Genomic DNA, 16,763 nt, shown 5'->3' on the forward strand with positions numbered 1-16,763 from the left:
AAGTACATATAATACAAATACTAAGTTTTAAACTACATTTCATCATCAGAGGTAAGAATATAGAGCATGACGACATGGGATATCAATTCACATTATACATTATATTTCTTATAAATTATTAATGAAACAGCAATCCCAGCCAGAACAGTGGCAGATTAAAACTTATTACAGAAACTGTGACCAATCCAGGTCCCTATTAAGGCCCTTAGGATATAAGGTGTCCAATTTAAATATCCAAAACGCCTCACGTCTCTTTAAAATTAGCTCCCTATCACCACCTCTTGTGTGTTTATACTGTGATTGGGAGCTGCACAGTGTTGGAGCTGGTATGTGCTGATCTCTCATACACTTTCTGTACATTGTTTTCATCCAAGTAATACAGTCCATGCAAAAGGTTGTAATAGCACCACAATAGTTTCAGGTGAGAATTTCTTTATTCAGAGGATACAAAACCTCAAACAGGTACGACGTTTCGGACCCATATCATGCAATATGCCTCTGACATGTTTTAACCTTTGCCTTTCCAGCCTGGAAATGTGTAAAAAAAATAAATATGTGGTATCCTCAATGTGGTCTGGTAATAAAGAAAACCTTAAGGCTTAATGAATCTAGTGATATCTTCGTGACAAAGTCCTTATGATCACCTTTTGCATACTATCAGCTAGATTACGAGTTTTGCATTAGGGTTAAAAAGCAGCGTTGAGAGGTCCCAACGCTGCTTTTTTCCTAACGCTGGTATTACGAGTCTGGCACTCACTTTTTTTCTGCGACTCAAACATACCGCAACATACCGCAAATCCACTTACATAAATTGCGCATCCCATATTTTCAATGGGACTTGCATAACGCCGGTATTACGAGTCTTGGAAAAAGTGAGCGGTACACCCTCTCCTGTCAAGACTCGTACCGCATTTAAAAGTCAGTAGTTAAGAGTTTTATGGGCTAACGCCATAACATAAAACTCTTAACTAAAGTGCTAAAAAGTACACTAACACCCATAAACTACCTATTAACCCCTAAACCGAGCCCCCCCCCAACGCAAACACTTAAATAAAAATTCTAACCCCTAATCTGCCGACTGGACATAAATGTATTTTCCCCATAGGAATCAATGGGGCTGCGTTAGGAGCTGAACGTTGCTTTTTTGCAGGTGTTAGGTTTTTTTCAGCCGAATCTGCCCCATTGATTCCTATGGGGAAATCATGCACAAGCACATTTTGCCAGCTCACTGCTACCGTAAGCAGCGCTGGTATTGAGGTGAGATGTGGGGCAAAATTTTGCTCTTCGTCACTTTTCTGCGGCTAACGCCGGGTTTGTAAAAACCCGTAATACCAGCGTTGTCTGTAGGTGAGAGGTGAGCTGAAACTGCACGTTAGCCCCGCAAGCCTTACCGACAAAAATTTGTAATCTAGCCGTATATTTGTTATTAAATGTATAATTTTTGCTCATGCGCAAATCCGATCGCATATTCTCAAGGCATGTGCTGTTATCTATATGCTCTTATGAAGTTCCTCCTGATAGGCATGTGCTGTTATCTATACGCTCTTATGAAGTTCATCCTGCTAGGCATGTGCTGTTATCTATACGCTCTTATGAAGTTCCTCCTGCTAGGCATGTGCTGTTATCTATACATTCTTATGAAGTTCCTCCTGCTAGGCATGTGCTGTTATCTATACCCTCTTATGTAGTTCCTCCTGCAAGGCATGTGCTGTTATCTATACGCTCTTATGTAGTTCCTCCTGCTAGGCATGTGCTGTTATCTATACGCTCTTATGTAGTTCCTCCTGCTAGGCATGTGCTGTTATCTATACGTTCTTATGTAGTTCCTCCTGCTAGGCATGTGCTGTTATCTATACGCTCTTATAAAGTTCCTCCTACTAGGCATGTGCTGTTATCTATACGCTGTTATGAAGTTCCTCCTGTTAGGCATGTGCTGTTATCTATATGCTCTTATGTAGTTCCTCCTGCTAGGCATGTGCTGTTATCTATATGCTCTTATGTAGTTCCTCCTGTTAGGCATGTGCTGTTATCTATATGCTCTTATGTAGTTCCTCCTGCTAGGCATGTGCTGTTATCTATACGCTTTTATGTAGTTCCTCCTGCTAGACATGTGCTGTTATCTATATGCTCTTATGTAGTTCCTCCTGCTAGGCATGTGCTTTTATCTATACGCTCTTATGAAGTTCCTCCTGCTAGGCATGTTCTGTTATCTATATGCTCTTATGTAGTTCCTCCTGCTAGGCATGTGCTTTTATCTATACGCTCTTATGTAGTTCCTCCTGCTAGGCATGTGCTGTTATCTATACGCTCTTATGTAGTTCCTCCTGCTAGGCATGTGCTGTTATCTATACACTCTTATGTAGTTCCTCCTGCTAGGCATGTGCTGTTATCTATACGCTCTTATAAAGTTCCTCCTGCTAGGCATGTGCTGTTATCTATACACTCTTATGTAGTTCCTCCTGCTAGGCATGTGCTGTTATCTATACGCTCTTATGTAGTTCCTCCTGCTAGTCATGTGCTGTTATCTATACGCTCTTATGTAGTTCCTCCTGCTAGGCATGTGCTGTTATCTATACACTCTTATGTAGTTCCTCCTGCTAGGCATGTGCTGTTATCTATACGCTCTTATGAAGTTCCTCCTGCTAGGCATGTGCTGTTATCTATATGCTCTTATGTAGTTCCTCCTGCTAGGCATGTGCTGTTATCTATACGCTCTTATAAAGTTCCTCCTGCTAGGCATGTGCTGTTATCTATACACTCTTATGTAGTTCCTCCTGCTAGTCATGTGCTGTTATCTATACGCTCTTATGAAGTTCCTCCTGCTAGGCATGTGCTGTTATCTATACACTCTTATGTAGTTCCTCCTGCTAGGCATGTGCTGTTATCTATACGCTCTTATGAAGTTCCTCCTGCTAGGCATGTGCTGTTATCTATACGCTCTTATGTAGTTCTTCCTGCTAGGCATGTGCTTTTATCTATACGCTCTTATGTAGTTCTTCCTGCTAGGCATGTGCTGTTATCTGTACACTTTTATGAAGTTCCTCCTGCTAGGCATGTTCTGTTATCTATACGCTCTTATGAAGTTCCTCCTGCTAGGCATGTGCTGTTATCTGTACACTTTTATGAAGTTCCTCCTGCTAGGCATGTGCTGTTATCTATACGCTCTTATGAAGTTTCTCCTGCTAGGCATGTGCTGTTATCTATACGCTCTTATGAAGTTCCTCCTGCTAGGCATGTGCTGTTATCTATACGCTCTTATGAAGTTCTTCCTGCTAGGCATGTGCTGTTATCTATACGCTCTTATGAAGTTCCTCCTGCTAGGCATGTGCTGTTATCTATATGCTCTTATGAAGTTCCTCCTGCTAGGCATGTGCTGTTATCTGTACGCTCTTATGAAGTTCCTCCTGCTAGGCATGTGCTGTTATCTATACGTTCTTATGAAGTTCCTCCTGCTAGGCATGTGCTGTTATCTATACGTTCTTATGAAGTTCCTCCTGCTAGGCATGTGCTGTTATCTATATGCTCTTATGAAGTTCCTCCTGCTAGGCATGTGCTGTTATCTATACGCTCTTATGAAGTTCCTCCTGCTAGGCATGTGCTGTTATCTGTACGCTCTTATGAAGTTCCTCCTGCTAGGCATGTGCTGTTATTTATACGTTCTTATGAAGTTCCTCCTGCTAGGCATGTGCTGTTATCTATACGCCCTTATGAAGTTCCTCCTGTTAGGCATGTGCTGTTATCTATACGCTCTTATGAAGTTCCTCCTGTTAGGCATGTGCTGTTATCTATACGCTCTTATGAAGTTCCTCCTGCTAGGCATGTGCTGTTATCTATACATTCTTATGAAGTTCCTCCTGCTAGGCATGTGCTGTTATCTATACACTCTTATGAAGTTCCTCCTGCTAGGCATGTGCTGTTATCTATACATTCTTATGAAGTTCCTCCTGCTAGGCATGTGCTGTTATCTATACACTCTTATGAAGTTCCTCCTGCTAGGCATGTGCTGTTATCTATACACTCTTATGAAGTTCCTCCTGCTATTCATGTGCTGTTATCTATATGCTCTTATGAAGTTCCTCCTGCTAGGCATGTGCTGTTATCTATACGCTCTTATGAAGTTCCTCCTGCTAGGCATGTGCTGTTATCTATACATTCTTATGAAGTTCCTCCTGCTAGGCATGTGCTGTTATCTATACGCTCTTATGAAGTTCCTCCTGCTAGGCATGTGCTGTTATCTATACATTCTTATGAAGTTCCCTTCTAGTAGGATATTCAATTTGTACCACTAAGATTTTGATTTTGTACCTTTCCTAGTTAAATTGACCTTAACTGTCTTGGACAATAAAAAGAAATATGGCAATATTGCTACTGTCTTTCTCTGCCCTGTTCTCTAACAGTCATCACCCCCTTTTCTCATCTCTCCCTGTATATAAAAGTCTCCTAAGCACTAGGCACAATAAAAAACATATCAGCTGCCATTTGAGAACAGACCAGGAGCATTTAACTGTATGTTGCAGTCTTTGGTAGCCAAATTGTTATTTTGTGACTGGACTTTTGTATGTTCTAAGCGTTTCATGTGGATGGAATTATGAGTGAAGAGCGCTCTCTGGTGGATGATCTGGATGATTACAGAACATCATCACGTAGCAAAAGATCTATCAGAAAAGGGACATGAAACCCAAATTTTTTCTTTCATGATTTAGGTAGAACATACAATTTTAAACAACTTTCCAGTTTACTTCTATTATCAAATTTGCTTCACTCTCTTGGTATCATTTGTTGAAGGAACATCATTGCCCTACTGGTTTCTAACTAAACACATGGGTGATCCAATGACAATCAGTGTATATATGCAGGCACCAATCAGCAGCTAGAACCTAGGTTCTTTGCTGCTCCTGAGATTACCTAGATAAACTTTTTTAGCAAAGGATAACAAGAGAAGGAAGAAAATTATATAGAAGTAAATTGGAAAGTTGTTTAAAATTGTATGCTCTATCTAAATCATGAATGTCTAATAATGACTTTACTGTCCCTTTAATAATTATTAATTCTAAAGATTTCCCTGTAATTGTGTATTTTTTCACTTTCGCTGGACAGTGCTGATAAGTTATAACTGGATATGTATCCTTCACCTTGTTTTTGTAGATAACCTAAGTCTTCCAGTAACTCAAAAAGCCCGTTTTAAAATTAAGGATGCAAAGTGCCACTTACGACCAAGAAGCAAAGAAAAAATGAAGGACTCAGGGAAGTCATCACTGATGGGTAAACAGCTTGTTAGAAGGAGATAGGGGAAGGGTTGATTTTATGTTTAAAACTGGTGTGATATTTTATTTTAAAAAAATATTGTATTTAAGGCATAAGCTAAGGAAACAAAAATCAGTTTGTTATAGATTTTAAATTGATATAATTATTCTCTAGTGGTATTTTATAAAGTATTTATTGCAATCCATGTTTAGTTGTGCACAGCAAGCAAGTGTGTGTCTTAAAGTCCCAACATGTCATAGTAGAGTAATACTACTATAAGTAGACTGTAATACTATCTAAATAAATATGTCATGTCATTGGTTTCTCCTGTCTGAGTATTTTGTGCTGTGATTTTTTACATATGATGGTTCCTTCTATTGTACAGATAATTGCCATGTAACCTTTGTGAATCTCAAGTGTGACTCTTCAAAGAAGAAGAGACGTGGACGCAAGTCACCTTCAAAGGAAGTGTCTCATATCACTGCTGAGTTTGAGCTGGAGATAAAGAGGGAGGAAGTGTCAGGTCGGTTATTTTTACTTTTATTATTATCACTTTACTATTCTCAGTTACTTGTGTTTTTAACATATTATCACCTGTATGCTGATGATACTCAGATCTACATATCCACCCCTGCACTCTCTCCTTCTGTCCTTTCCCGCATCAGTGACTTCTTATCTGGCATTTCTTCCTGGATGGCCTCTCACCACCTAAAAATCAACATGTCCAAGACTGAGCTTCTTCTAATCTCCCCATCTAATTCTACTCCAGTTTCTAACTTTACTATCACTGTTGGTGACACCACTATCTCCCCATCACCCCAAGTCCGCTGTCTAGGAGTTACACTCGACTCCAATCTGTCCTTCATACCCCACATCCAATCGCTCTCTTCATCCTGTCGCAACCACCTACGCAATATCTCCAAAATTCGTCCTTTTCTGAGTGCTGAAACTACTAAACAGCTAATCCATTCCCTAGTAATTTCCCGGCTTGACTACTGTAACAACCTTCTAACTGGCCTTCCTCTCTCCCGCCTCTCCCCCCTTCAATCCATCCTAAATGCCTCTGCTAGGCTAATCCATCTCTCCCGACGCTCTGTATCTGCTGCACTCCTCTGTGAGTCCCTTCACTGGCTCCCCATTCACAGCAGAATTAAATTCAAAATTCTCACTCTGACCTACAAAGCCCTTACCAATGCAGCCCCCCCAAACCTGTGCTCACTCATGAACAAATATACTCCAGCCCGTCCCCTAAGATCCAACAACGATCTACTCCTTACCTCTTCTACCATCACCTCCTCTCATGCTAGACTACAAGACTTCTCTCGTGCGGCACCCACCCTATGAAAAGCACTTCCTCGAGCTGTCAGACTTTCCCCCAACCTCTCCTCCTTTAAACGCTCCCTAAAGACCTTCTTGTTCAGGGAAGCTTATCACCAAATCAGTAACTAATGAATTCCACTTGCCTAATAGTTGCCCTCATCTAACTCCACGCTAACATCATTCCCACCTTTGCAGTCCCCACCTCCTGTGTTTTGTCTGGTGTCTCATCTTGTACTGTCCTTTTATCTTTGTTACCCATGGACAGCGCTGTGGAATCTGTTGGTGCTTTATAAATAAAGACTAATAATAATAATTAATAAAAACTTCACTTTATTTATGTGTCCAAACTCCTCAAAAGAAAAAGAAAAAAAAATACAAAATACAAACACACACCCCCTTCATTCAGTATATAGCTTCCTGTATCCATCATGCTTCATTAAATAATGTAAAAAAAAATTTTAATTTGGCCTCCTTGAAAGATAGAGAGCAGGTTCCAAAACTTGTCCAGCCATGGATTTCCCTCCTAGTCTTAAAAATACTGCAGGTCACGGTTGCAGCAGAAATGAGCAACAAGAGGCCCAAGAGTTGGTATAAGCAGAAATGGTGACAAGGTCACAGCCTAACTGGTCAGGACAGCAGGCTAGGCCAAGTCAATATGACCACTGAGGTCAAGGTAAAAGGCTGGCAAGGCAGGGTCAAAGAGGCGCACTGAGGTCAGGGCAGGCAACTGGCAAGGCTAATAGGGGTCCTTTATGGCACCACTGTGCTTAAAACTATGGTGTTCAAGATCTATCTCCTTTCATATTTTATTTGTCATAACGATGAAATGTTTGTGATCTTTGCAGACACCTGTAGCAATGATTGTGTGAGGAAAAAAATGGAACAAAAGCTGCAATCAGCAATCAAGTCTCTGAGAAAGTCCATAAACAAGCAACAGTTTTATATCCAGTTTTCTGGGGCGGAATACGAAGTTGCCCAGAAGCCAGCAAAGGGCTCCGAGAATCTGGAGGTGTGCAGTACAGGCCAAATGCAGCAGGATGGAAAATGCGGTATATAATAGTATACATTTATAAATTGATATTGAATGATAACAACATAAAGAGACAGCCAAACTGTTGAGGTTAAATATCTCACTACGTAATTGGATTTATTTTTTAGCTTTAATAATAATAATCGGCAAACATTCATGTGCAGTGTTTGGTGGCAAGGTCCATTTGTTTTCATGTATTATTCCAAGTTCACTACAAGAAATTAATATATATATAATAAGACACAGAGGGCCAGAATACAAGTGGAGTGCTAAAAAAATATTTTCACTCTCGCTCAAATTGCGCTCAAAGTTAAATTCTAACACGGCCAGATTTGAGCTCATATTATAAGTTGAAAGTTAAAAGTTAGCATGCGAGCTAAAACTCAGATGTGCTAACTTCAGGGCTTTGGATATCGTGAGTGCGCTAACTTCTTCTACCAATACACTTCATTTGGGCAGACTTTATAAAAACAGCTTGCAATTTTGAGAGAAGGGAAACCAATGGCACTACTTGTAATATCTAGAGACTCTACGTGACTCTTACTGTTAACTATCTCTTATATTGAGATTCAGTTGTTCAGAGTATTGGTGCTGTGTATTATATTTAAATTTAGGAAACATTAGAGGGTAAAGAACCCCCTGCTAGAGAATGCACTTATAGCCCTCTAAAGTCTCCTGACGCTATGTGTCTGAAAGTATTCTTAGACTTTAATAAGAAGTATAGGTCGATAGTCTCAGATACAGAGGAGGGGTCGGAGACCATTTATTAAAAGATAACTTTTAATGATTTGTATTTTATATAACGTAAAGGGGAAACCACTTATAATAATCCTGCATGAGTCTGAGTACATACTGTTATAGTCAGTAATGGTAGACTGAGAGTAAAGGTAAACAAGTCAGCTGTATTATCTTGGTAAGGATTGCAACCTCTTCAGTTAGGATTCAGTGTAACTGATATCTTGTGCTGCTACACCTGGATGAAATACACTTATTAGTGTTTATAGTTGTCATACACTTATTAGTGTTTATAGTTGTCATACACTTATTAGTGTTTATAGTTGTCATACACTTATTAGTGCTTATAGTTGTCATACACTTATTAGTGTTTATAGTTGTCATACACATATTAGTGCTTATAGTTGTCATACACTTATTAGTGCTTATAGTTGTCATACACTTATTAGTGCTTATAGTTGTCATACACTTATTAGTGTTTATAGTTGTCATACACTTATTAGTGCTTATAGTTGTCATATACTTATTAGTGTTTATAGTTGTCATACACTTATTAGTGCTTATAGTTGTCATACACTTATTAGTGTTTATAGTTGTCATACACTTATTAGTGCTTATAGTTGTCATATACTTATTAGTGCTTATAGTTGTCATACACTTATTAGTGTTTATAGTTGTCATACACTTATTAGTGTTTATAGTTGTCATACACTTATTAGTGTTTATAGTTGTCATACACTTATTAGTGTCTATAGTTGTCATACACTTATTAGTGTTTATAGTTGTCATACACTTATTAGTGCTTATAGTTGTCATACACTTATTAGTGCTTATAGTTGTCATACACTTATTAGTGTTTATAGTTGTCATATACTTATTAGTGTTTATAGTTGTCATACACTTATTAGTGTCTATAGTTGTCATACACTTATTAGTGTTTATAGTTGTCATACACTTATTAGTGTCTATAGTTGTCATACACTTATTAGTGTTTATAGTTGTCATACACTTATTAGTGCTTATAGTTGTCATACACTTATTAGTGTTTATAGTTGTCATACACTTATTAGTGTTTATAGTTGTCATACACTTATTAGTGCTTATAGTTGTCATACACTTATTAGTGTTTATAGTTGTCATACACTTATTAGTGTTTATAGTTGTCATACACTTATTAGTGTTTATAGTTGTCATACACTTATTAGTGTTTATAGTTGTCATACACTTATTAGTGTTTATAGTTGTCATACACTTATTAGTGTTTATAGTTGTCATACACTTATTAGTGTTTATAGTTGTCATACACTTATTAGTGTTTATAGTTGTCATACACTTATTAGTGCTTATAGTTGTCATACACTTATTAGTGCTTATAGTTGTCATACACTTATTAGTGCTTATAGTTGTCATACACTTATTAGTGCTTATAGTTGTCATACACTTATTAGTGCTTATAGTTGTCATACACTTATTAGTGTTTATAGTTGTCATACACTTATTAGTGCTTATAGTTGTCATACACTTATTAGTGCTTATAGTTGTCATACACTTATTAGTGCTTATAGTTGTCATACACTTATTAGTGTTTATAGTTGTCATACACTTATTAGTGTTTATAGTTGTCATACACTTATTAGTGTTTATAGTTGTCATACACTTATTAGTGCTTATAGTTGTCATACACTTATTAGTGTTTATAGTTGTCATACACTTATTAGTGTTTATAGTTGTCATACACTTATTAGTGCTTATAGTTGTCATACACTTATTAGTGTCTATAGTTGTCATACACTTATTAGTGCTTATAGTTGTCATACACTTATTAGTGTTTATAGTTGTCATACACTTATTAGTGCTTATAGTTGTCATACACTTATTAGTGCTTATAGTTGTCATACACTTATTAGTGTCTATAGTTGTCATACACTTATTAGTGTTTATAGTTGTCATACACTTATTAGTGTTTATAGTTGTCATACACTTATTAGTGTTTATAGTTGTCATACACTTATTAGTGTTTATAGTTGTCATACACTTATTAGTGCTTATAGTTGTCATACACTTATTAGTGTTTATAGTTGTCATACACTTATTAGTGCTTATAGTTGTCATACACTAATTAGTGCTTATAGTTTTCATACACTTATTAGTGTCTATAGTTGTCATACACTTATTAGTGTTTATAGTTGTCATACACTTATTAGTGCTTATAGTTGTCATACACTTATTAGTGTTTATAGTTGTCATACACTTATTAGTGTTTATAGTTGTCATACACTTATTAGTGCTTATAGTTGTCATACACTTATTAGTGTTTATAGTTGTCATACACTTATTAGTGTTTATAGTTGTCATACACTTATTAGTGCTTATAGTTGTCATACACTTATTAGTGTTTATAGTTGTCATATACTTATTAGTGTCTATAGTTGTCATACACTTATTAGTGTTTATAGTTGTCATACACTTATTAGTGCTTATAGTTGTCATACACTTATTAGTGCTTATAGTTGTCATACACTTATTAGTGCTTATAGTTGTCATACACTTATTAGTGCTTATAGTTGTCATACACTTATTAGTGTTTATAGTTGTCATACACTTATTAGTGTTTATAGTTGTCATACACTTATTAGTGCTTATAGTTGTCATACACTTATTAGTGTTTATAGTTGTCATACACTTATTAGTGTTTATAGTTGTCATATACTTATTAGTGTCTATAGTTGTCATACACTTATTAGTGTTTATAGTTGTCATACACTTATTAGTGCTTATAGTTGTCATACACTTATTAGTGTTTATAGTTGTCATACACTTATTAGTGTTTATAGTTGTCATACACTTATTAGTGTCTATAGTTGTCATACACTTATTAGTGCTTATAGTTGTCATACACTTATTAGTGTCTATAGTTGTCATACACTTATTAGTGTTTATAGTTGTCATACACTTATTAGTGCTTTTAGGTGTCATACACTTATTAGTGCTTATAGTTGTCATACACTTATTAGTGCTTATAGTTGTCATACACTTATTAGTGTTTATAGTTGTCATACACTTATTAGTGTTTATAGTTGTCATATACTTATTAGTGTTTATAGTTGTCATACACTTATTAGTGCTTATAGTTGTCATACACTTATTAGTGTTTATAGTTGTCATACACTTATTAGTGTTTATAGTTGTCATACACTTATTAGTGTTTATAGTTGTCATACACTTATTAGTGTTTATAGTTGTCATACACTTATTAGTGTTTATAGTTGTCATACACTTATTAGTGTTTATAGTTGTCATACACTTATTAGTGTTTATAGTTGTCATATACTTATTAGTGTTTATAGTTGTCATACACTTATTAGTGCTTATAGTTGTCATACACTTATTAGTGTTTATAGTTGTCATACACTTATTAGTGCTTATAGTTGTCATACACTTATTAGTGTTTATAGTTGTCATACACTTGTTAGTGTTTATAGTTGTCATACACTTATTAGTGTTTATAGTTGTCATACACTTATTAGTGCTTATAGTTGTCATACACTTGTTAGTGTTTATAGTTGTCATACACTTATTAGTGTTTATAGTTGTCATACACTTATTAGTGTTTATAGTTGTCATACACTTATTAGTGTTTATAGTTGTCATACACTTATTAGTGCTTATAGTTGTCATACACTTATTAGTGCTTATAGTTGTCATACACTTATTAGTGTTTATAGTTGTCATACACTTATTAGTGTTTATAGTTGTCATACACTTATTAGTGTTTATAGTTGTCATACACTTATTCAACAAGTAAAACCCATAGTACAGTAAGTGATGATATTGTGTCACAATATGGGTGTTAGTCACTTAACTTATCTCTCAGAATGTATATTACTTCAATCTGATTGAGTCTGTTTTGTTGGATAAGTAATATATTCAAAATAAACTGCTGCTTCCTTAAAGAGATGGTAAAGTTACCGTAATGTCCATACGGTTTAGCATTAAGTGTGTAAGATAAGTTTCATTTATCAACTCTTATATTTTTCAATATTAATTAAGTTGTCACCTTTCTAAATCAATTCCCGAACGTTCACAAATTCAACCTGTGTTTTTTTTTTTTTTGTTTGTTTTTTTTTGTTTTTGTTTTTTTAATCGGTGGATCATGTTTTTGTCTATTCCAATTAAAATATCAGCCGTTAGGCGGCTGTCACTCCACGTCATCCACCCCTTCAGTTGTAAGTGTTTGCGCTTCTATACAGAGAACCGCATCACTTTACATCTGAGAAAGTTAAATAGAAGTAAGTACCGCAGTAATTAAATATATTTTTTCTCATACTTAATTTTTAATAATTCAAGTTAGCGCGTGTGCATTTGGAAAGAATGATCGCCGATTAGCGCATGCGCAGTGGTTCACAGCATCAGCGATTAGGGCATGCGCAGTTATAGACTGCAGCATGAACAAGCATTTGAGAGACACAGAGAGCAGGTGGGACCACTGAAGGAAATCACAAAGATAAGAAGACAGAAGTAGGACATGGGAGGAGTTGTGAGCTAAGCGGTAGGGATTTTTAAATATAATTTTTAATGGAAAATATTGAAGTAATAGAAAAAAAACTTAGCGCCTAGATTAGTGTCATATGGACAAATGCTAGGTTGCATTGAATAATGTCAAACTTTACCTTCACTTTAACTCAATTGGCAGGCAAACAGGGGAAATGGCAACAAGTGTTATATGTTAGTGGTAGATCCTATGAGCTTGAAAGGAAAGCATTAATTGTATCTGATTAAGGTAACTATAGTTGCTGAATAATATAAATACTCCGATATCCTTAATAAGTTTATGCTTGTCCGCTCAACATTCAAGCAACGGATGCAGACAGATATAAACGTAAGGAGCGAGTGTTGCTAAATAGTGTTAAGCAACTGAATATAAAGTATAAGAATATTACTTATAGCAGATGCTTAAGAAGCCTTGCTATATTCGATTTAATTAAATGGGATAGATAAATATACTATCTTATATTTGTTGAGGATACTCTGTGGTGTGCGTGAATTTGTATCTGGTATTTGGGCAGGTATATATGCTATTACATCCACAATTTGTATCCGGTACTTTGATAGATAGATATACTATTAAAATCACAATTTAAGCTTGAGTACTGATTACTTCTATATATTTATCCGCTCAACATTTTAAGTTAAGGATGCCGGCTAATATGAGCGTAGGCAGCAAGTGTTGCTAAATGGTAAGCAGCTTGATTTAAAGTTGCAACAGCTCCTATTAGTTTTTGAAAGGTGTATATACTGTTATATTCACCATTTAAGCTCAAGTATAGTTAGCTTCCATAAAGTTGAATATATTGTCGTATATCGACTGAGGATACAATATGGTAAGTATTTGTTCGCTATGTTAAGCGAATTGGTATCCGATTTTTGAATAAGGTATTAGTATCCGTTAATAGAATGAATATATGCTCTCTTGAGTCCACAATTAAAGATAAGGTATAGCTGTAATGTGTGCAATCAATAAACTCTCCACTTAACTCAATTCAGTTAAGCACCATGTAGTTAAAGTAGCCGTGTGATGACATAGACAGGAAAGTTACAGTGGCAGTTAAAAATACAGGCGTTCCCAGCGACTCCTCACCAAGTCCCTAACATGTTTCGCTGTCTAAAGGCTTTCTCAAAGGGTATAGTCTAACACGAACATATAACAAATTCAGCCATTTATTGCAAAACAGCAACACTTGTTTCCATTCCCCCTGTTTGCTTCCCAATTAAGTTAAAGGGAAAGTCAAGTCCAAAAAAAACCTTAATGATTTAAATAGGGCATGTAATTTTAAACAACTTTCCAATTTACTTTTATCACCAATTTTGCTTTGTTCTCTTGATATTCTTAGTTGAAAGCTAAACCTAGGAGGTTCATATGCTAATTTCTTAGACCATGAAGACTGCCTCTAATCTGAAAGCATTTTGACCACTAGAGGGCATTAGTTCATGTTTTTCATATAGATAACATTGAGCTCATGCACGTGAATTTACTGAGGAGTCAAATGACAAATGAACTGAAATAAGTGGGCAGTCTGCAGAGGCTTAGATACAAGGTAATTACAGAAGTAAAATGTGTATTATTATAACTGTGTTGGTTATACAACATTGGGGAATGGGTAATTTAGGGATTATCTATCTTTTAAAACAAAATAAATTCTGGTGTTGACTGTCCCTTTAAGGAAGCAGCAGTTTATTTTGAATATATTTCTTACCCAACAAAACAGACTCCAACAGATTGAAGTAATATACATTCTGAGAGATAAATGACTAACACCTGGGGGCGGAGCCTATGCTTGGAGCGGCAGGACGTGTCTTGATGAAGCTCCTGCTTGCATCTTCCTAAACTAAGCTTTTATACTAATATAACTTTAATTTCTGGAAAGAGAAATACTCTATTTAGTGTGCTGAAGATAAGGAGCGGAGAACGACAGGCCTGACTTATGTTCTCCAAGTAAGCCATGCATAACCTTGGTTAGCTAGTCCTTCAATGACACATGAGCAGTGAACTGTGTGGCTGCGGCTGCTGCATGCACCCCCCCAGACCTCTGGGTTATAAAGTACGCAGATACTAAATTCACTATGGAGTCTAACCTATACATACTAGTTACAGCAAGGAAACCTATTATGAACTGACCGCTTCTTGGCACAATGGCGATCGCAACCAGGGTTGTTTTGGAGGAGGTGGATCGCCTCTTGAATTACCACTTTACAAAAGTATGCACGTACCTTGAATCAGAATGGAGATCAGTTTGTTATGCTGCCGTTCATACTGACTGTCAGGAAGCGGACCTAGTCATCTGAATGGTATGGTACCCCCCACATATGTTGGAAGCTGGATCTCGGGCAGAGGATAACACACGACCAACCGAAAGTTAGGAGAGCCAATACTTACTTGCATATACGACCAACAACAGTGTAGGATTTGCTGCGGCTCACGCGGAACCCTCACTACACCCATGAGACCATGGCTCACTACTGGACCTATGTGCCGCTGATAAGAGTGAGTTCCAGAGAAAAGATAATTCAGATGTAGCCTGGAATCTACCGATCAATCTGGCACTTGTGCTGGATTCCCCAGATTGATGTGATGCGCAATGTGTGTCGATATTATCACAGTCCAGCATGGACGTTTGGTATTGGATCGAAAAGACTGGAGTCGGATGATCCATATGTACTTTCTCATAATTCCTTACTGATCTTTTATATGCGCTACTAATACCCCCACAGAGGTTTGATACCAGTTTTATCGCTGGGGTGTAATGACAGTCTTATTGCATGGACTTGAAAAGTCTCACCTCTAAAAAGTTATGTTTTGGTGTGTAGTGTTCCTCCCTTAGTATGCAATGAGTTTTTTTTATATACCTGCAATTCAATATGGCATGCAAGGATTTGATCTGTTTTGAATGGAACATACTGGGGACTATGAGCAATATCTATACCTATTTCCATTTGCTACTCTGGGGTAATCATTGTCCATAATACTGTGTATATAATGCAGCTATTTCTGCCCAACCCATTATATCATTCCAAGGAAATTCTATAGGAAGTGAGGTCCACCAACTCAATGATATGCCTTCTAAAATTTATATAGCACCGTGGTTAACTGTTTAGCTATTACATAGAAATTATCAGATATTGTATTTCTTCTGCTTTGTCTCCCTATCTGAACCCTCTGATATATACCCATAGCACTTATACACTAAATGACTAAGGATGACATGACTTCCTGTCCTATACTGGAAGCCTATATTATATCTTAATTTGGGGGGATAAAAGATTCAGATAAAAATGTTTATAAGTTGTGTTACAGTAGAGCTCTGATTCAGAGACTCCCTGAAAATTTTAAAGTTTAATGCTGGTAAGTACCATGTATCCCCCCTCTTGCAAATGGGTTCTAGATATTAATGTGCACCCTGGATTATTTATCCTGTCTGGGCTTTCTATTGACTCCCATTTCTTCTAAAAAATTTGTTTTTCTGATACTCTGATGTTATTACTCCTGCTAGGTTTACAATATGTACTGCTTTAAGTTAGTACTAGTGTGTATATAGTTGGCAGCATGGACTTATTTTATATACCTAGTGTGCTGTCTGCGCCCGGGACAGCATAAAACGCTTAGAGTATACAATGCTGCCACACTACAGATTTTTTATCTAATAATCCCGACCTAGGCTTTAGACATAAACCTATTGTTGTGTACCCCAAGTATTGCTAACACAAAGTAAGTAGGGCTTATAGGTCTTAATTGGTCTAGAATTATCTAATGATTAAGGGCTTACCATTTTACCCATATTAATATTCCTTGCCTAGTATTACTATACTTTACTAATGGGTTGTGGTTCCTTTTATAAGAGGGCCCTCAAGATATATACATAATGTTCCTTACGATCCT

General features: G+C 36.6%; 1 protein-coding gene across 2 annotated transcripts in view; it reads left to right on the plus strand.

Moving 5' to 3' along the window:
- The window catches only part of SCUBE1 (signal peptide, CUB domain and EGF like domain containing 1), a 703,286-nt gene that overhangs the window by 629,069 nt on the left and 57,454 nt on the right, over positions 1-16,763 (plus strand). For both annotated transcript variants that reach the window (XM_053719054.1, XM_053719055.1), the window contains 3 exons: positions 5,146-5,262; positions 5,630-5,767; positions 7,410-7,613. In XM_053719054.1, coding sequence (XP_053575029.1) covers positions 5,146-5,262; positions 5,630-5,767; positions 7,410-7,613 — 459 coding nt within the window. The remainder of the gene's footprint in view (positions 1-5,145; positions 5,263-5,629; positions 5,768-7,409; positions 7,614-16,763) is intronic.

Source organism: Bombina bombina, chromosome 6, assembly GCF_027579735.1.
Source record: "Bombina bombina isolate aBomBom1 chromosome 6, aBomBom1.pri, whole genome shotgun sequence".
In the NCBI taxonomy this organism is placed as follows: domain Eukaryota; kingdom Metazoa; phylum Chordata; class Amphibia; order Anura; family Bombinatoridae; genus Bombina; species Bombina bombina.